Genomic DNA, 22971 nt, shown 5'->3' on the forward strand with positions numbered 1-22971 from the left:
TCCATAAGAAACCAACATTAATTTGGGTGCACCATCCCTTTTAATTAGGACCATAGAAAATCCTGCCTAGAGGAAGCTCTCCAAAATGGTTGCACGCCACCCCTGATCAATGTTTCCCAAATACTGAGGGTTTGAATATGTTCATGTGACATTTGATTTCTACAAATTACCCCACATTCAAGAATAATCTAATGAATATCAATCTTCGGGTGGTTGAGGCTGATTTTCAAAAACCTAGCCATCATATTACTCTGCAAGGGCAAGATCATTTGCATTTATGCCTACTGTTTCTGCCTAGCAGCTGTGCACAATCCTAAAATGACAAAACAGGATATTTGAGGCAAGGGGTATTTCAATATAGCCTATTCTCATGGCTTACCCTATATTCAACACTGTCCATAAATGCATAGCTCTCATAAAAATGATTTAAAATGTTGTTTATTATGATTTTTCTTTAACCCTTTTTTCTCCCGAACTGGTAGTTACAGTCTTGTCCCATCACTGCAACTCCCGTACGGACTCGGGAGAGGTGAAGGTCGAGAGCCATGCGTCAACCCTGCCAAGTCACACCTGCCACGTGGAGTCGCTAGAGCGCGATGGGACAAGGACATCCCGTCCAGCCAAACCCTCCCCTAACTCAGAAGACATTGTAACAATTGTGCGCTACCTCATGGGTCTCCCGGTCACGACTGGCTGTGACACAGCCGGGGATCGAACCTAAGTCTGTAGTGATGCCTCTAGCACTGTGATGCAGTGCCTTCGACCACTGCGCCTCTCAAGAGGCCCATTGAACTTAAACATACTTTAAAAAAAATGTATTTGGCATATCATATTTCAAATGGGCTAATTACACCAGCAACATTGGTAAGAAGTAAAATAATGAAAGTATGGGGAATAACAGGAATGTTCTTGCTGAGATAACCACACTAATTAGTCTATATTTTTAGGCCATTGGGAATTGTTCTAATGAATTACATCAGCTTTTGTGAAAGACTAAATAGGTTACTCACAGTTACACATTTGGGTTCACAATCTTTTGGGCAAAATAATGTATATAGTACAGTGAGACAAGTAATTCCTGCTTAATGCTGCCTTTTCGTTGTTACAGCCTAATGAACCTAGTGTTAAATTGCCAATGACCAAACAAGGTGAATAATGTAGCCTATGGATCTAGGGCTAGGCAGATGCAAGTGATGGATTAAAAAACAAATCTATATTATCACATGCTGTCATAAGTAAGCATTCTGTGACAGAGACACTAGTGACAACAAATTAATTTGTTGACGATTATGTGTACAAAACACCACTACAATTTGCCATGCTGAACTTTTGGCAGTTGAGTTAATAAAGTATGATCAGCGGAAAACGAACGCGCCTGTCCAGTCCATCAACATTAAGAGCAATAGATAGGAATAAGTGGATGACGTCAGCGCTATGGAAAACTCCCGATGGGCAGTCAGTATCTGGTGTGGCCACCAATTGCCTCATGCAGCGTGACACATCTCCTTTGCATAAGGTTGATCAGGCTGTTGATTGTGGAATGTTGTCCCACTCCTCTTCAACGGCTGTGCGAAGTTGCTGGATATTGGCGTGAACTGTAACAAGCTGTCATACACGTCAATCCAGAACATCCCAAACATGCTCAATTGAGGACATGTCAGGTGAGTTTGCAGGCCATGGAAGAACTGGGACATTTTCAGCTTCCAGGAATTGTGTAAAGATCCTTGCGACATGGGGCCATGCTGAAACATTACTAGGTGATGGCGGCGGATGAATAGCTCAACAATGGGCCTCAGGATCTTGTCACGGTATCTCTGGGCATTCAAATTACCATCGGTAAAATGCTATTTTTCATAGCTGATGCCTGCCCATACCATAATCCCACCACCATGGGCACTCTGTTCAACAAACCGCTCGCCTACACGACACCATACACATCTGCGGTTGTGAGGCCGGTTGGACGTACTACCAAATTCTCTAAAACAACATTGGAGGCGGTTTATGGTAGAGAAATGAACATTCGATTCTCTGGTAACAGCTCTGGAGTTAGCATGCCAATTGCACGCTCCCTCAAAACTTGAGACATCAGTGGCATTGTGTTGTGTGACACAACTGCACATTTAAGAGTGGTGTTTTATTGTTCACAGCACAAGGTACACCTGTCAAATCAAATGTTATTAGTCACATGCACCGAATACAATGGTGAAATGCTTACGTACGAGCCCCTAACCAACAATGCAGTTTAAAAAAAATACAGATAAGAATAAGAAATAAAAAAAGTAACAAGTAATTAAAGAGCAGCAGTAAAATAACAATAGCGAGACTATATTCAGGGGTGTACCGTCACAGAGTCAATGTGCAGGGGCACCGGTTATTTAAGGTAATACAGTGGGGCAAAAAAGTATTTAGTCAGCCACCAATTGTGCAAGTTCTCCCACTTAAAAATATTAGAGAGGCCTGTAATTTTCATCATAGGTACACTTCAACTATGACAGACAAAATGAGAAAAAAAATCCAGAAATTCACATTGTAGGATTTTTAATGAATTTATTTGCAAATTATGGTAGAAAATAAGTATTTGGTCAATAACAAAAGTTTATCTCAATACTTTGTTATATACCCTTTGATGGCAATGACAGAGGTCAAATGTTTTCTGTAAGTCTTCACAAGGTTTTCACACACTGTTCCTGGTATTTTGGCCCATTCCTCCATGCAGATCTCCTCTAGAGCAGTGATGTTTTGGGGCTGTTGCTGAGCAACACGGACTTTCAACTCCCTCCAAAGATTTTCTATGGGGTTGAGATCTGGAGACTGGCTAGGCCACTCCAGGACCTTGAAATGCTTTTTTTTTTCTCATCTTTTTAAGTGGGAGAACTTGCACAATTGGTGTCTGACTAAATACTTTTTTGCCCCACTGTATGTACACGTACAGTGCCATGCAAAAGTCTTCATCCCCCTTGCCGTTTTTCCTGTTTTGTTGTATTATAATCTTGATTATAATCTAAAAAATATATATTTATTTAGATTTCATGTAATGGACATACACAAAATCGTCCAAAATGGTGAAGTGAAATGAAAAATTCTAAAAGAATTCTAAACTGAAAAGTGGTGTGTGCATATGTATTAACCCCTTCGCTATAAAGCCCCTAAATAAGATATGGTGCAACCAATTACCTTCAGAAGTCACATAATTTGTTAAATAAAGTCCACCTGTGTGCAATCTAAGTGTCACATGATCGCAGTATATATACACACCTGTTCTGAAAGGCCCCAGAGTCTGCAATACCACTAAGCAAGGGGTACCACCAAGCAAGCGGCACCATGAAGACCAAGGATCTCCAAACAGGTCAGGGACAAAGTTGTGGAGAAGTACAGATCAGGGTTGGGTAATAAAAATATCTGAAACTTTGAACATCCCACGGAGCACCATTAAATCCGTTATTGAAAAATGGAAAGAATATGGCACCACAACAAACCTGCCAAGAGAGGGCCGCCCACCAGAACTCACGGACCAGGCAAGGAGGTCATTAATCAGAGAGGCAACAAAGAGACCAAAGATAACCCTGAAGGAGCTGCAAAGCTCCACAGCGGAGATTGGAGTATCTGTCCATAGGACCACTTTAAGCCGTACACTCCACAGAGCTGGGCTTTAAAGAAGGGTGGCCAGATAAAGCCATTGCTTAAAGAAAAAAATAAGCAAACACGTTTGATGTTCACCAAAAGGCATGTGGGAGACTCCCCAAACATATGGAAGAAGGTACTCTGGTCAGATGAGACTAAAATTGAGCTTTTTGGCCATCAAGGAAAACGCTATGTCTGATGAAAGCCCAACACCTCTCATCACCCCGAGAACACCAATGCTGTGGGGATGTTTTTCGCCAGCAGGGACTGGGAAACTCGTCAGAATTGAAGGAATGATGGATGACGCTAAATACAGGGAAATTGTTGAGGGAAACCTGTTTCACCCGTTTCACCTGTTTCAGTCTTTCAGAGATTTGAGGCTGGAATGGAGGTTCACCTTCCAGCAGGACAATGACCCTAAGCATACTGCTAAAGCAACACTCAAGTGGTTTAATGGGAAACATTTAAATGTCTTGGAATGGCCTAGTCAAAGCCCAGACCTCAATCCAAGTGAGAATCTGTGGGATGACTTAAATATTGCTGTACACCAGCGGAACCCATCCAACTTGAAGGAGCTAGAGCAGTTTTGCCTTGAAGAATGGGCAAAAATCCCAGTGGCTTGGATTGCTTCAAAAGGTGGCTCAACAAAGTACTGACATTGGGGGATTAATTTTCTTATTTCTTGTTTGTCTCACAAAAAATATGTTGCATCTTCAAAGTGGTAGGCATGTTGTGTAAATCAAATGATGCAACCCCCCCAAAAAATCCATTTGAATTCCAGGTTGTAAGGCAACAAAATAGGAAAAATGCCAAGGGGGCTGAATACTTTCCCAAGTCACTGTAGGTAGAGTTATTAAAGTGACTATACATAGATGATAACAACAGAGAGTAGCAACGGTGTAAAAGAGGGGGGTGGGGGGCAATGCAAATAGTCTGTGTAGCCATTTGATTAAGTCTTCATGAGTCTCATGGCTTGGGGGTAGAAGCTGTTTAGAAGCCTCTTGGACCTAGACTTGACGCCCCGGGACCACTTGCAGTGCAGTAGCAGAGAGAACAGTCTATGACTAGGGTTGGCTGGAGTCTTTGACAATTTTTAAGGCAGGACGCTTGGCCCCAGTTGATGTACTGGGCCGTTCCCACTACCCTCTGTAGTGGCTTGCTGTTGAAGGCCGAGCAGTTGCCATACCAGGCAGTGATGCAACCAGTGCTCTTGATGGTGCAACTGTTGTAGAGCTGTAGAACCTTTTGAGGATCTGAGGACCCATGAATAATATTTTCAGTCTCCTGAGGAGGAATAGGTTTTGTTGTGCCCTCTTCATGACTGTCTTGGTGTGCTTGGACCATGTTAGTTTGTTTGTGATGTGGACACAAAGGAACATGAAACACTCAACCTGCTCCACTGCAACCCCGTCGATGAGAATGAGGACGTGGTCGGTCCTCTTTTTCTTGTAGTCCACAATCATCTCCTTTGTCTTGATCACGTTGAGGGAGAGGTTGTTGTCATGGCACCTGTAGGAGTTCTCGTCGTTGCCGGTGTTCCGGCCTACCACTGTTGTGTCATCGTCAAAATTAATGATGGTGTTGGGGTCGTGCCTGGCCATGCAGTCATGAGTGAACAGAGATTACCGGAGGGGACTGAGCATGCACCCCTGAGGGACCCCCCTGTTGAGGATCAGCGTGGCGGATGTGTTGTTTCCTTACCTTACCACCTGGGGGGGCGGCCCGTCAGGAATTCCAGGATCCAGTTGCAGAGAGAGGTGTTTAGACCCAGGGTCCTTAGCTTATTGATGAACTTTGAGGGCACTATGGTGTTGAACGCTGAGCTGTAGTCAATGAATAGCATTCTCACATAGGTGTTCCTTTTGTCCAGGTGGGAAAGGGCAGTGTGGAGTGCAATAGAGATGGCATCATCTGTGGATCTGTTGGGGCGGTATGCAAATTGGAGTGGGTCTAGGGTTTCTGGAATAATGGTGCTGATGTGAGCCATGAACAGCCTTTCGAAGCACTTCATGGATACGGATGTGAGTGCTACGGGTCTGTAGTCGTTTAGGGAGGTTACATTAGTGCTCTTGGGCACAGAGACTATGGTGGTCGGCTTAAAAACGTTTTAAGGATAGGGGGCAATATTCAGAAGTTTGTATGACTGAGGTGCCCAAAGTAAACTGCCTGTTACTCATGCCCAGAAGCTAGGATATGCATTTAACTAGATTTGGATAGAAAATAGCCTGAAGTTTCCAAAACTGTTCAAATAATGTCTGAATATAACAGAGCTGATATGGCAGGCAAAAACCTGAGGAAAATCCAGGAAGTGGGATATTTTTGATGTGTGTAGTTTTCAATTGAATGCCTATACCGTATCTGTTGGGTTATGATCCGGCTTGCAGTTCCTATGGTTTCCACTAGATGTCATCAGTCTTTAGACATTGTTTCAGGCATGTTTTCTGAAAAATGAGGAAGAATGAGACCATTTTGTAAGTTGCATGCAGAATGAACCAGAGCTCCTTTGCGCGCATGACCGATTGCGTGCCCTTCGTTCTTTTTCCTTTCTATTGAAGATGCTATTGTCCGGTTGAAATATTATTGATTATTTAGACAATAGACAACCTAAGGATTAATTATAAACATTGTTTGACATGTTTCGACAAACTTTACCGGTACTATTTGAATGCATTCGTCTGCCTGTTGTGACCACTTTGAGCCAGTAGATTACTGAACAAAATGCGCCAACAAAACTGAGTTTTTGGGACATAAAGAGGAACTTTATCGAACAACAAACATTTATTGTGTAACAGGGACTCTTGTGAGTGCAATCAGATGAAGATCATCAAAGGTAGTGATTAGTTGTATCGCTATTTCTGACTCCTCTACTTGGCTTGAAAATGTTTGTATGCTTTTGTAAGCGGGGCGCTGTCCTCAGATAATCGCATGGTATGCTTTCGCCGTAAAGCCTTTTTGAAATCGGACACAGCGGCTGGATTAACAAGAAGTTAAGCTTTATTTTCATGTATAACACTTGTATTTTTATGAATGTTAAATATTTATTTCTGTAATTTGAATTTTGCGCTCTACAATTTCACCGGATGTTGTCGAGGTGTGCCGCTAGCGGGACGCCTATCCTAAATTAAAATATGTTGGTATTAGAGACTCGGACAGGGAGAGGTTGAAAATGTCAGTGAAGACACATGCTCGTAGTACACGTCCTGGTAATCAGTCTGCGGCCTTGTGAATGTTGACCTGTTTAAAGGTCTTACTCACATCGGCTGCGGAGAGCGTGATCACACAGTCTTCCAAAACAGCTGGTTCTCTCATGCATGTTTCAGTTTTATTTGCCTCGAAGTGAGCATAGAAGTAGTTTAGCTTGTCTGGTAGGCTCATGTCACTGGGCAGCTCTCAGCTGTGCTTCCTTTTGTCGTCTGTAATGGTTTGCAAGCCCTGCCACATCCGACAAGCATCAGAGCCAGTGTAGTACAATTCAATCTTAGTCCTGTATTGACGCTTTTCCTGTTTGATGGTTCGTCGGAGGGCATAGCAGGATTTCTTGTAAGCTTCCAGGTTAGAGTCCTGCTCCTTGATAGCGGCAGCTCTAGCCTTTAGCTCAGTGCGGATGTTGCCGCCTCTGGGTGAGTGTTTTCTTGTTTGCTTATGGCAGAATACAGCTCAATGCTGTCTTAGTGCCAGAATCTGACTGTGGTGGTATGTAAATAACTACGAAAAATACAGTTAGGTTGTGTGGACTACAGTTTATCATGAGATATTCTACCTTAGGAGAACAATAGCTCGAGACTTCCTTAGATATCGTGCACCAGCTGTTGTTTACAAAATACGTAGTCTGTACCTTGTCTTACCAGACGCCACTGTTCTATCCTGCCGGTGCAGTGTATAACCAGCCAGCTGTATGTTGATAGTGTCGTCGTTCAGCCACGTCTCCATGAAGCATAAGATATTACAGTTTTGAATGTCCCGTTGGTAGTTTAATCTTCGGCGTAGGCCATCTATTTTATTGTCCAAAGACTGCACATTTGCTAGCAGAATGGAAGGCAGTCAGGGTTTATTCGATCGCCTGCGAATTCTCAGAAAGCAGCTCGCCCTCCGGCCACTTTTTCTCTGCCTCCTCTTCACGCAAATCACAGGGATCTGGGCCTGTTCCCGGGAAAGCAGTATATCGTTCGTGTCGGCCTTGTCAGACTCGTTAATAGAAAAAAAGGATTCTGCTAGTCCGTGATTAGTCATCGCAGTCCTGATGTCCAGAAGTTATTTTCGTCCATAAGAGACGGCAGCGGCAACATTATGTACATAATAAGTAAAAAAATAAGTTACAAACAACACAATTGGTTGTGGGCACGTAAAACATTTTGTGCATATGGAACATTTTTGGGATCTTTTATCTCAGCTCATGAAACATGGGACCAAAACTACATGGTACGTATATATTTTTGTTTAGTATAGTTGAATTTGAAGCGGGCCATATTGCTGAATGGGGTTGAATGGCGTCAAGAAATCGCTAGGGATCATGGTGAAAGTGGCCGTAACTAGCAAAGGATCATGATCTCGATTTAGTCGTTATCATCCTGCCTGAGACAGTCAACCGGCTTGTAGCCTGCCCTTCCGTAATTGGTCTGTGTCAGCATGTGGTCCTGTGTGATGACAGATGTAGTAGACAGAATGGATCTCTATTTAATTAAATATCTTGATTTGTAGCAAACTTTAAAATAATTCACTGTGGGGATCAAAGTTGATTTGCCCTTCTGGCGATCTGAATTTACATAGGCTTTCTAGAGAAAACCAGGGCTTTTGGTACCGCAAGGTTGCCACGCAGTAGCCGACCACCAGAGCTCGTGGCTTCACACTCCAGACTGGACACTCGGGGTCCAGTCTGCCATTACTGCACTCCACTCTAATCGTGAGAGGTGTTTCTTTACAAACGTGAATCCAACCGCCTTGGTCCCGGACCCTTACTTAACCAATCATAAGCTTCAATATGGTGTGGTTCACAGTGTTGTGACAGAAAAATTATGCATCTCACAGGTGAAGCTGCCGTTTCAATGTTTGTGATGTAGAATTGCAGACGCATATGCTCCGATTTCAAAAATATTTGGAGGCACAGTTGAAAAGTTAATGCACTGAATAATAAACTGGATTAATTAGAAAATAAAAAACAGTAGGCCTACTGTTTTGATGCCTGAGAAATAAGAGGTGTGGTGCGTGCATCTCACCTCCAATGGTTGAGAGTTGGCAGCACTACAGTCATGTTCAAGTGACACTAATGTTTACGCAGTGTGGATCTCATTATTTTATTCAAAGTTTTTGGCAAGAGAGACCTTGCCAGTGATGTCCAATGGACTTTTTTGACAAAATGTGTTCTTGGCATAGACCATGCAGTGTGAACTGTAGCTACCTCACATAGTGATTAATTAGACAATAAAAACAAATAGCAGTCTCTAATTCTAATGTCTATTTCCTATATTAATGCACCTTAGACCAAGCCTACACACTCATCTTAAATGCCATTCTTTAACAATAACAGCAACTCAGAGGTGAGGTGGTGCATGTGAGTTGCAATGAGCTCACATTACATGTACAGTGCCTTGCGAAAGTATTCGGCCCCCTTGAACTTTGCGACCTTTTGCTACATTTCAGGCTTCAAACATAAAGATATAAAACTGTATTTTTTTGTGAAGAATCAACAACAAGTGGGACACAATCATGAAGTGGAACGACATTGGATATTTCAAACTTTTTTAACAAATCAAAAACGGAAAAATTGGGCGTGCAAAATTAAGTTAATACTTTGTAGTGCCACCTTTTGCTGCGATTACAGCTGTAAGTCGCTTGGGGTATGTCTATCAGTTTTGCACATCGAGAGACTGAAATGTTTTCCCATTCCTCCTTGCAAAACAGCTCGAGCTCAGTGAGGTTGGATGGAGAGCATTTGTGAACAGCAGTTTTCAGTTCTTTCCACAGATTCTCGATTGGATTCAGGTCTGGACTTTGATTTGGCCATTCTAACACCTGGATATGTTTTTTTTTGAACCATTCCATTGTAGATTTTGCTTTATGTTTTGGATCATTGTCTTGTTGGAAGACAAATCTCCGTCCCAGTCTCAGGTCTTTTGCAGACTCCATCAGGTTTTCTTCCAGAATGGTCCAGTATTTGGCTCCATCCATCTTCCCATCTATTTTAACCATCTTCCCTGTCCCTGCTGAAGAAAAGCAGGCCCAAACCATGATGCTGCCACCACCATGTTTGACAGTGGGGATGGTGTGTTCAGCTGTGTTGCTTTTACGCCAAACATAACGTTTTGCATTGTTGCCAAAAAGTTCAATTTTGGTTTCATCTGACCAGAGCACCTTCTTTCACATGTTTGGTGTGTCTCCCAGGTGGCTTGTGGCAAAATTTAAACGACACTTCTTATGGATATCTTTAAGAAATGGCTTTCTTCTTGCCACTCTTCCATAAAGGCCAGATTTGTGCAATATACGACTGATTGTTGTCCTATGGACAGAGTCTCCCACCTCAGCTGTAGATCTCTGCAGTTCATCCAGAGTGATCATGGGCCTCTTGGCTGCATCTCTGATCAGTCTTCTCCTTGTATGAGCTGAAAGTTTAGAGGGACGGCCAGGTCTTGGTAGATTTGCAGTGGTCTGATACTCCTTCCATTTCAATATTATCGCTTGCACAGTGCTCCTTGGGATGTGTAAAGCTTGGGAAATCTTTTTGTATCCAAATCCGGCTTTAAACTTCTTCACAACAGTATCTCGGACCTGCCTGGTGTGTTCCTTGTTCTTCATGATGCTCTCTGCGCTTTTAACGGACCTCTGAGACTATCACAGTGCAGGTGCATTTATACGGAGACTTGATTACACACAGGTGGATTGTATTTATCATCATTAGTCATTTAGGTCAACATTGGATCATTCAGAGATCCTCACTGAACTTCTGGAGAGAGTTTGCTGCACTGAAAGTAAAGGGGCTGAATAATTTTGCACGCCCAATTTTTCAGTTTTTGATTTGTTAAAAAAGTTTGAAATATCCAATAAATGTCGTTCCACTTCATGATTGTGTCCCACTTGTTGTTGATTCTTCACAAAAAAAGACAGTTTTATATCTTTATGTTTGAAGCCTGAAATGTGGCAAAAGGTCGCAAAGTTCAAGGGGGCCGAATACTTTCGCAAGGCACTGTATATATAACATCATTGCGTGATGAAAACACACATCGTCAGAAGATCCGTATTGGCATGATTCAGAACGGAGTATCCTTAGTTTCTTGTGATTTCCTGCGAAGTCTGACAATGACTACCCACCCTTACAGCCCACATAAATGACACGCTGAACACATTACATTAAAGGGTCAATCAGTAGTTGCTACATCCATTTTTTGGACATATAAATTAATTATATGTACCCATTGATTCTTAAAGAATATAACTTATAAATGCCTGAAATATCCAATAAATGTCGTTCCACTTCATGATTGTGTCCCACTTGTTGTTGATTCTTCACAAAAAAATACAGTTTTATATCTTTATGTTTGAAGCCTGAAATGTGGCAAAAGGTTGCAAAGTTCAAGAGGGCCGAATACTTTCGCAAGGCACTGTATAGCCTGTGGCAGACCAGGGGATTTGATGCAGGAGACCTGTTCTGAATTACCGCCTTCTGGGCTCTTGGGAATGCTGTCGTCTCTGGGGTAGAACACCGAGCACCTCGGTTCTAGCAGACCGTGAGGACGTCTATCTGGTAGCAACCTATCACTACCTCCAACCCTCCCGTGTGCTGCCCTCCTGGCAGTTTAATGGGCCCCGTACGGCTCGTGAGCAATCAGCCCCTTGATTATTCAACAGCCTCAATCAGCCCGAATTGGTCCTTGCCGGAGGACCCGTTGAGACCTGGTACGTCCAGCAGAGGGCGCCAACGTCGCATGATGTAGACTCCGTCTGTCACCAGACCTTGACGAGTCTGCTCCGGTGGCTTGTTCGCGGTACGCCACAAGCCATTATATATACAGTGCCTTCAGAAAATATTCAGACCCCTTGAATTTTTACACATTTTGTTAGGTTGCAGCCTTGTTCTAAAATATATTATTTTCCTTATTAATATACACACAATACCCCATAATGACAAAACATTTAAAAAATGAAATATCACATGGCACATCCAGCAGAGGGAGCCACATTTACCTAAGTATTCAGACCCTTTACTCAGAACTTTGTTGAAGCACCTTTGGCTGTGATTACAGCCTCGAGTTTTCTTGGGTATGACGCTACAAGTTTGCCACACCTGAATTTGGAGAGTTTCTCCCATCCTTCTCTGCAGATCCTCTCAAGCTCTATCAGGTTGAATGGGTATCATTGCTGCACAGCTATTTTCTGGTCTCTCAAGAGATGTTTGATCGGGTTCAAGTCCGGGCTCTGGCTGGGCCACTCAAGGACATTCAGAGACTTGTCCCGAAGCCACTCCTGTGTTGTCTTGGCTGTGTGCTTAGGGTCGTTGTCCTGTTGGAAGGTGAACCTTCGCCCCAGTCTGAGGTTCTGAGCGCTCTGCCGCTGAAAAACATCCCCACAGCATGATGCTGCCACCACCATGCTTCCCCGTAGGGTTAGTGCCAGGTTTCCTCCAGACGTGAAGCTGGGCATTCAGGCCAAAGAGTTCAATCTTGGTTTCATCTGACCAGAGAATCTTGTTTCTCATAGTCTGTCAATCTTTAGGTGCCTTTTGGAAAACTCCAAGCGGGCTGTCATATGCCTTTTTCTGAGGAGTGGCTTTCGTCTGGCCACTCTACCATAAATACCTGATTGGTGGAGTGCTGCAGAGATGGTTGTCCTTCTGGAAGGTTCTCCCATTTCCACAGAGGAAGTCTAGAGCTCTGTCAGTGTGACCATCAGGTTCTTGGTCACCTCCCTGACCAAGGCCCTTCTCCCCCGATTGCTCAGTTTGGCTGGCTGGCCAGCTCTAGGAAGAGTCTTTGTGGTTCCAAACTTCTTCCATTTAAGAATGGTGGAGGCCACAGTGTTCTTGGGGTCCTTCAATGCTGCAAACATTTTTTGCTATCCTCCCCCAGATCTGTGCCTCAACTCAATCCTGTCTCGGAGCTCAACGGACAATTCCTTCAACCTCATGACTTGGTTTTTGCTCTGCCATGAACTGTCAACTGTGGGACCTTATATAGACAGGTTTGTGCCTTTCCAAATCCATGTCCAATCAATTGAATTGACCACAGGTGGAAACATGTCAAGGATGATCAATGGAAACAGGGTCGGAATACTTATGTAAATAAGGTATTTCTGTTTTTTATTTTTAATAAATGTGCAAAATAGATAAAACTGTTTTCGCTTTGTCATTATATGGTATTATGTGTAATCCATTTTAGAATAAGTCTGTACTGTAAAAAAATGTGGGAAAAGTCAAGGGGTCTGAATACTTTCCGAAGGCACTGTATATCCCAAGCACAAATCTGAAGGCTTGGTGTTTATGGAACTTTCCAGATCTTGCTATTATTACCAATCACATGTCACCATGGCAACAACTCATCCAGGGCAGATGATACAGTGTGCAAGCATTGTTTCTCTGAGTATCCTTGGTTGAATAATCGTGTTTTAGTTCATAAGGGCAATGGTTTTTAATCTACTGGTCAAACTAACACTGTACATACAACACACTCAAACCAAAATACATTCAAAACAAACGCTGTTAATGACTTTGCAAATGCTGTATAAGCCTAAATAGTATCACTGATGATATTACTTCAATCACTATTTAGTGATATTGAATTGTTTGATTGTCAACGCAACCAAATACCAACATTTGAAAGAGATGTCTTCTGCTTGGATAATTCCATCTGTGCCACTGACTTTAGTCTAGCTTTAATTCCAGTTTGTCTACAAACAAATTAATAATTCATATGTTGGATTCATGTTTCCATCTCAACCAAAAATCAAGGTTAAAGCATAGGATCAAATCAAATTTGATTTAAAGTGCATTTAAAGTTCTGTTTGATTTTGTCCTATTCTTTATCTGATTATTTTTGGTTGAAATGGAGACGTGAATTCCGGAAAATCATTTATTAATTTCAAGACAAACTGGAATTAAAGCCAGACTAAGTTAGTGGCACAGATGGAACTTTTCGAGCATTAGATACATGGAAATGTTGATATATGGTTGCATTGACAACCAAGCACAATTCAATATTACTTTTGTAATACCAGAAAATAGTCTAAACCTCTTAAACCTCTGTGTTTCGAAGGACTCACGGCTCTCGACCTTCGCCTCTCCCAAGTCGGTACAGGAGTTGTAGCGATGGGACAAGACTGTAACTACCAATTGGATACCACAAAAAAGGTGTAAAATAGAAATTATTAAAAAATGGGCAGATGTTTTAGTAAGTGTTGTCAGGTGTGGTCACGGGACATTTCCAAGTGTCCATAAACCTCTCCAAAGTGGCATGTCTGTAAATTAGTTAATTCCAGTGCTATTACATGTTTGCAATCCCTAAATGCTATCTGTTCAGTATAAATACACCATTTCTACCATGTCAACCTCACTCAAACATTGTGGGGGTGTTATGGGGTATCCAGGGCACATTCAAGTGTCCTTTCAACCTCTCTAAAGTGTCAGAATGTGGTAATTGCACTGTTTTTGGACACTGGATGTGCCTAAAGGTTATTGTTCACTATAAAGGACATTTCTACAACACCAACCTCTCTCAAATATTGTGGTGGTGTCGGGGGACATACAAAGGATGTCCAAGTGTTTTTTTCAACCTCTTCAAAGTTCTTGAACGTTTAGCCTAGGCATATCCAATGTGTTGGTCCCACGTACAAATTAACTGTTAACACAAACAATTTAAAAGCAACAGATATACATAAAAAATATATAAAACATTTCTTATCAAACACAAAAACATTTGTCCCTCACAACAAAAGGTGCAAAAATGTAAATGAGCTGAACTATTTACAAATGGCATTTGTGTATGTTTTACATCCCAGGTGTAGATGATTAGATTTCACTTTCACCATAGCTTGTGCATGTCGTGATAATCTTTGAAGCAGTACCTCTCTGCCAGGAAACAAAAAGCAATCTGTCATTTTGGACAGAAGATCTGTGTTTTGTGCAATGCTTGCAATTCTTCCTTCTGTCTTTTGGCATGTGTGTTAGATAGTGGCACTCACTTTGAGTGGGGGGTCTTGTGATGGTAGTGAGGTTGCTTTGGACCTCCAATTCAGCCATTTCCAACACCAGTTTCTCTCGGAAGGCCAACTGGGAGAAAGGAGTTTGACCTTTTGCTTTGGCCATCTGCTTATGGAGAATGAAAGCATTTACTGTAATGTAAATTTTAATTTACTGCAATGTCCACAAAGTTGTAAAAAAAAAGTATTATACCACTTCCTGGTCTTGTGGAGGACCTGGTAGTAGCCTATCAGAGCATCAGATAGGTTGACACCGCCCATGCTGGCATTGTAGTCCTTCACAGAAACAGAAAAGGTTGACATTCTTCCTCACCCATGCCCCATTGGCATTTTTCACCCTCCTTGAGACATGGTCGTTATTGAATGTCTTATGCTGTGTGGTGAGCATGGTTACTTCTCTAGTGTCCTTCCATTTCACAAAAAGTGGCTTTTTAATCCTGATCCAACAAATGGTCCCCCTCTCTGCTGTCTTTGTCATGTCGTTTACCTTGGTCTTGGGAAACCGATTCTGTTAGGACGAATGGTGCCACAAGACCCTATTTTCTTTTTCAAGAGGTCTTTGAAAAGTGGATGTAGAAACATCAGACAGGGTGATTGACATAGCAGTGGGGGCTGAACACCTTGACCGGTGAGGGTGCTTGCTGGGGAGGGGTAGCTCCCAAATGTCATCATCCAAATCCTCTGCATCCTCCACTCAGTGGTGAATAAAATAAAGGGATACATTGTTATAAGATACACAGAATTACAGTTGACTAAATTTACAAAACAACATTACTGTAAAGGAAAAACACCAAGCCTAAACTTTATCTGTTTAGTGACTCACATACATTGTGTGAAGCACACTCACAATGGAAAACAGTAACACTTTGGAGACAAAGGTAGAGGTGAGAACCACAAGTTAACAACGTCCATGAGAGTTCAGTGGCCTCTCCAAAGTTACAAGGATGAAACTTAGAACAGCAAACAGTTAACTAATATGAAACATAGAATAGAACTACTTTGGAATTATATAACATTGAAATTACTTGTTACATAGGCCTATGTAAACTAAATCCAAAGCACAAAAAGCAGACAACTTATAAAATATGTAATGCATATAGTAAATTAGCTATATAAAGTCATGAAAATAATTAACGTACAAATCTAACGCATAAAATGTTCTATCTTATTTCATTGGCTACAAGACTGTCAAGGTACCATTGTTGCCAATCCCCTGTGTAACGGATGCCCACAGCGCATAAGCAGGAGACATCATATTTTTGATGCGCAAAGATATAGTCACTCGGTGGACATTCAATGTTGCCTTTATGTCATACATCATCAGATAACGTTGGCAATAGGCTAGATTTGTTCCAACCTAAGGATTCATTTGATACCCCCATGTAGCTATAGCTCAAACACAGACCAAATTGAAGCTTACCTTGTAAGATGTTTGCTGTTTGGTGAAAACGCTGTGTAAAATAAACATTTTTGACTCTCAGGGCTGGAGATCAATAACGGTAGGTCACAGGCAGACAAATAATATATCCTCATGATCTGTGGAGTCCCAGCTTTCGTTGTATATCACCGTATTCCATGTTTATTTTGTTTATGCTTCACAACCCTAACAGGAATGTAGGTAGCAGCCATCTTGAAATGAGGTCATTGGTTCGGCCTTTCCTTATATATTCATATGCCCATATATGGTAGTAAGTCACACCAAAGATTTTGAAGGCACCGATCAATAGCCAAGATACTCAGCTTTCCGCGGACACCCTGCTTTTGCAGATGGGGCTACCGTTCTCATACCAGACTGAATTTAATTTTTAAAAATCGAATAGGGTCCCCAAATATGGGGACTTTACATTTTTAAGGGTATCTTGTAAACTAATGTAACATTCAAACTTAAAATGAGTAACACATTGTGATGGACATTCAACATCACTGACACCTGAAGTCAATATTAAATCAAACACTCTTTATTATCATGGCCGGAGAGGTTCACAAACTCGATCCAAACTTGGTGAAAACTCTGAAAAGGAGTTCCCTTTCAATCCTTATATACTGCTACACAAACAAGTCATATAAGTATGATTTACATTATGCAATATTAACGTTGGTTCCTGCATGTGACTGACTGATACCTCACAAAACTTATTCACTCATAGCTGGAAACTGAGAAACTTATTTTCTGTTCTCAGAGCAATGTTCTGGGCGTACTGCCATTTGGTCTGAAGAGGAGGTCACAGTCACCTGCATGGACAATAACATGTTCCCTCACACTCCCTCCTTTTATCACTTCTGATTTAACCTCTCTGATCTCCCCATCCCGGATCCGGTATCGTGAATACAGACTCAAGCTCATTACCATAACGCAACGTTAACTATTCATGAAAATCGCAAATGAAATGAAATAAATATGCCATCTCTCAAGCTTAGCCTTTTGTAAACAACACTGTCATCTCAGATTTTCAAAATATGCTTCTCAACCATAGGAAAACAATCATTTGTGTAAAAGTAGCTAGCTAGCGTAGCATTTAGCATTAGCATTAGCGTTAGCATCCAGCACGCAACATTTCAACAAAAACATAAAAGCCTTAAAATAAAATAATTTACCTTTGAAGAACTTTGGATGTTTTCAATGAGGAGACTCTCAGTTAGATAGCAAATGCTGAGGTTTTTCCAAAAAGATTCTTTGTGTATTAGAAATAGCTCCGTTTTGTACATCACATTTGGCTACAAAAAACCCCAGAAAATTCAGTCCTCAAAACGCGAACTTTTTTCCAAATTAACTCCATAATATCGACTGAAAACATGGCAAACAGGGTTTAGAATCAATCCTCAAGGTGTTTTTCACATATCTCTTCGATGATATATCGTTCGTGGAAGCATGGTTTCTCCTCTCAATCAAATGGAAAAATACTTGCACCTGGCTTTGCGCACCAATTTCGACGCAGAACACCAGGCGGACACTTGGAAAATGTAGTCTCTTATGGTCAATCTTCCAATGATATGCCTACAAATACGTCACAATGCTGCCGACATCTTGGGGAAACGGCAGAAGGTCTAAGCTTATTCCTGTCGCATTCACAGCCATATAAGGAGACATTAGAAAACAGAGCTTTAGAAATTCTGCTCATTTCCTGTTTGACAATTTCATCTTGGTTTCGCCTGTAGAATGAGTTCTGGGGCACTTACAGACAATATCTTTGCAGATTCTGAAACTTCAGAGTGTTTTCTTTCAAAAACTGTCAAGAATATGCATAGTCGAGCATCTTTTCGTGACAAAATATTGCGCTTAAAACGGGAACGTTTTTTATCCAAAAATGAAATAGCGCCCCTAGAGATCCAACATTAAGGTAATCATTAGATTATGGCTTAAACTATCAAAGGAGGTTCTATCAAAAATACTTATATTAAAGTAAGCAAAATCAACCCATAAAAACAGACACTTTATCATTTCAAACCCTTCATTCTGGGTTGTACAATCTAACTAGTAACTCATACAGTTACACACATGCTTCATTACACAATTTCATTTATGGAAATACTATCATCATAATAAAGCTAAAATCTACCGGCAAGGTTATACTTCTACCCAGATGGAAGGGTCTTTAGTATGGTCTGGCAAACTCAAGCAAGGGTTAAACATTAATGTTTGTTTAAATTTTACCAATGCCACCTCAGCCTCATCAGTCTAGACCACAACTTCACTCACCTCCATATAAATCCTACACAATCCTGCAGCGGTTGACCTATCTCTGCATAGTCTTTCAACCACGGTAACCAAGCACACCCAACAAAGAAACCATGTGCTCATTGGTAACAGGTTTAGGCAAAGCTTTAATTGCCTATAATCTATCTTTGGAGAGAGTGTTGACCCTCAGAAGTAATATCATGACCCAAATATTTAATGGAGCTCCGGCATAATTCCATCTTACGGTGGGAAACGTTATGACAATTGTCTGCCAAAAAATCAACAATACCCTAGTGTCCTCATGACATTTGAAGAAAACCAATAAATCATTAACATACTGAACCAAAATACTGCCTCCAGGAGCAACAAAACCCTCTAGGTTCCAAGACATTTCTTGGGCAAAGATGGCAGGTGATTCAATGTAGCCTTGAGGCATCATCGTCCATGTCTATTTCCTTTCAAGAAACGTAAACGAGAACCAATCCTGTGGCTGATGCTAAAGAAAGCATTAGCTAAATCAATTACTGAAAAAAACTACCTGTAGGCACCTGGGGTAAAAGGAAACAGTTTTAGGCACCAGGAGTGCTCTAGCATGTACAGCATCGTTTACTATTATAAGGTCTTTCTCAAAACAATAATCACCAGATGGTTTCCTAACAGGTCAAATTGGCGTGTTACAGGGCGAATTCGGACAGGGAACCACAGCGCCTCTTTCAACTAACGCACTATGAATGGGAATGATACCCATTTCGGCTTCCTTGAAATTCACAATTGCTGTAATATCCTGTGTAGAATCTTGAATGGTACTGATCACTGCACCATATACTTTTAATGTAATCTCAACTGCAATCCAGGTCATTTGGTTCTGCTATTAGAAGCACAGTGCACAGCTGTTGTATAAATTAACAAAATATCTTACAGTGTATTCTCATTTGAACTTTGCTGTGCTTTTATATGGTTGAAAGCATAGTGACAACACATTGGAAATTCAACTAAGTTTTGGCTGTCTTTTTGAGTGGGTGAATATAGGTTGTAATCTCATTGATCAACGTATCAACAAAATATTACCCAATTGACAATGTTGAAATGACGGGTTGTGCCCATTGGAATCTGGAGGCGAAAGAAATGCACACCTGTTTAGGCGAGATGCTGGCTAGCGGAGTAGAACACTTGAAAAAGAAAGGAGAGCCGCACACTCTAGAGGCTCAGATGCAATAATTGAATAACCTAATAACTAACGTTTCGACAGACAAGCTGTCTTCGTTATACCCTGATGAAGACAGCTTGTCTGTCGAAACGTTGGTTATTAGGTTAATCAATTATTGCAATTATTAAGTTATTATTAAGTCTCCTTTATTTTTCAAGTGCCCAGTGAAATAACACATCCAGCCTGTAGGGCCTGTGTTCCAGGTAATGTGTGAATTGGGCCCTTTTCCAGAAATGTTAACTTGTAATGATGGAAAATCTCTCCAGCCAATGTTTTTAAATCAATGACAGGGAGTGTGCAAGTGTACACTTCGCGAGAGGAATGGAGAGTTGGGACATAGCCACTGTGGCTGCGTCTGAAATGGCACCATATCCCCTGGCCTATATAGTGCACGACTTCTCGTTGTAAAGTAGTGCACTAGATTGGGAATTGGGTACCATTTTGCATGTAAATGTCCAAAATGGCATGCTATTTCTTATGTAGTGCACTACTTTTGACCAGAGCCCAAAAGGAAAAAAGGGCCTATTTATTTCTGCAACAACACATTCATCACAAATTGTAAGCAAGCTAGTTGCTTACAATTACAATAACTCCTAAAGGCATGATTGACATCGGGAAAAGAGGGTGGGCTATCAGCTGATCATTGATGTTGATGATTTATGTAGATCTGCTAGTTAGATCTTTTTTTTCTTTTTGTGATTTATCTTCCGTTAGCAAACTTGAAGATGTCCCAACAACTTGCGGGCAGTGGGTTCAGAACTGAAGAAGGGATGAGTCAGAGGTTGTTTAATTTCACCCCCACCTTTTAGAACCCTGATGTAAATAACCTTGGTCATTTGTTCACCAATGTAAAGCCTACGGACAGAAATCTTGGCGTCTTCTTTGACCCTGACCTAAACCTTGAGCTGCATGTAAAGAAGGTTGCCCAGTCCTGCTTTTATAATCTAATAAATGAGTCGTCTTTTGTTTTAGTCTCTGATCTGGAGGAAGTTGTACATGCTTTTTTTCCCCCTCATTCCCCCGATTTGCTAAACATGTCTCAGTCAGATATCATTCCATCGTCTATAGTTAGTTCATGATGCTGCAGCTTGGATTTTAACGGCCAGCATAAAACTATATCACCACCCAAAAGGGCACTTGGCGAGTGGAGGGGCAAAGGGGCATTTGCTCTGCACAGTTAGACTCGTATCTGTGCATGTGCCTGTCTCTGTGTGTGTCTGAGTGTCTCTGTGTTTGTGCGTGTACGTGCGTAAGTGTGTGTGTGTTTATCAGAACCGAAGGTATTGGGGTATCTTTTCTGACAGCAACAAGCTCTGTGTGTGCCCTTGTGAAGTAATCAGGCTGTCACAGTGGCGTAGAGGAGAATAGAGAATATCTGAGTATGTGGAATGCTGGGGTAAAGGTTCAAACGGCATTGTAAGCATTATAAATAGCCCTGTGCAGAGGCTGTCAACCTGACGTGTGTGTGTGTGTGTGTGTGTGCGCGTGTGCGAGTAGAGTAAATTGTCACCGGTGCACATACCACCTCAGGCTGTCGTGAGCACTTCAGGGTGTGTGTATGTGGCATGGGTGTTTATGATTACACCCTTAAAACTCACAGCAAGAATGTTAATCATCCTATAGCCACGCTTACCAGCCTTAGTGCAATGTCTACTGGATGGAATAAATCACTGTATGACGTGCTGGATTTGACCAACTGTAATTCTCTTATAAGAATCAACCTGTGATTAATAATTTACCTGAAATGATTATCTGATTTTTGCTTCTATCAATCTTCTTCTTAGGAAGAGAACCCTAATGCTTTTTTCCTCTCTCTAGCATTGATTCACATCTATTTAAGCTATTCTGAAAGCATCACTCACAGCAAATGTATCAATAGTGGTACCCAAAATTAAAAAGCCCTCCCCTTGTTAAATAGGTATTCCCCTCTTAACATCAGTCTGTCTGGCCACCATTTTTAAATCTAATTCCATTACAATTACCCTAATCGCCTCATACATCAATTTCATAGACACTCCAATCGGCCCTAAAATATATGTGTTTGCTTGGATTGAATGGTAATGTGTCCCATGGTGAAAATGACTCATCATCTATGTGTGCGTTCCAAATTACACCCTATTCCCTATTTATGTGCTCAATTGGCTGTGGTCAAATGTAGTGCACTATAAAGGGAATATGGTGCCATTTGGAAAGTAGAAAAAGTGTGGAGGTGAAGAAAAGTCTCCCTAAACAGCCCCTGTCTGTTACTATGAAACTAGTATTTTGTCATCCCAACATCTGATCTAAAGTCAGTCCTCTGCCACTGGTTTCAATGTGTGGAGTGCTAAATGTGAAGTTGTGACTGTTCTCAGACCTGTTGATTTGGAGTCTGAAGGCAAGTTAATATCAGGACTGACCTCTAGACCTCTATCTGTCAACATGAGGTGCGCGTGTGCGTGCGCGCGCGCGTGCGTGCGTGCGTGCGTGCTTGCTTGCTTGCTTGCATATGTTTGTCTATTTCACTCAAGGTCTTGACCTTCCATACAAAGAGGCACTAATCATTAGTGATTAATTCAGCATTTAAAAAGCAATTTATGTACACAAAATACTGACAAAGGACCCTAACACTGTACTTATCATTCTGAGATTTTATTTTTATTTCTCTCTCTCTCTCTAGTGGGATCCCAGGGAAAAAGTGTGGGAACATCATATTCACCGCTGAGGAACTGAGTAACTGCAGGGTCAGTATCACACACACACATATTCTCATCCATTCAACATAGGGAATATACATTGCAGTGCTTGAAGCATCACTACAGACCCGGGTTTGATCCCACGACCAGGTGACCCGTGAGGCGGCGCACAATTGGCCCAGCGTCGTCTGGGTTAGGGGAGGGTTTGGCCGGCTGGGATGTCCTTGTCCCATCGCGCTCTAGCGACTCCTGTGACGGGCTGGGCGCATGCACGCTGACATGGTCACCAGTTGTACACTGTTTCCTCCGACACATTGGTGCGGCTGGCTTCTGGGTTAAGGGAGCAGTGTGTCAAGAAGCAGTGCGGCTTGGCAGGGTCATGTTTCGGAGGACGCATGGCCCTCGACCTTTTCCTCTCCTGAGTCCGTATGGGCGTTGCAGTGATGGGACAAGACGGTGACTACCAATTGGATATCATGAAATTGTGGAGAAAAAGGGGTAAAAATAAATAAATACAAATAGGGAATATTAAAGAGTGGCTGTGTCCCAAATAACATCTTGTTCCCACAATACTTTTGACTACTTTTGAGAGCACAATGGGCCCTGGTCAAAAG

The 22971-nt window shown here is 41.7% G+C and overlaps 1 protein-coding gene across 1 annotated transcript in view; it reads left to right on the forward strand.

Annotated features, from left to right (window-relative positions):
* Positions 1 to 22971, forward strand: part of LOC139370743 (copine-9-like) — a 193592-nt gene that overhangs the window by 111146 nt on the left and 59475 nt on the right. The window contains exon 8 of the mRNA XM_071110413.1: positions 22342 to 22405. Within this exon, the coding sequence (XP_070966514.1) occupies positions 22342 to 22405 (64 nt within the window). The remainder of the gene's footprint in view (positions 1 to 22341; positions 22406 to 22971) is intronic.

This window comes from Oncorhynchus clarkii, chromosome 17, assembly GCF_045791955.1.
Source record: "Oncorhynchus clarkii lewisi isolate Uvic-CL-2024 chromosome 17, UVic_Ocla_1.0, whole genome shotgun sequence".
NCBI lineage: Eukaryota > Metazoa > Chordata > Actinopteri > Salmoniformes > Salmonidae > Oncorhynchus > Oncorhynchus clarkii.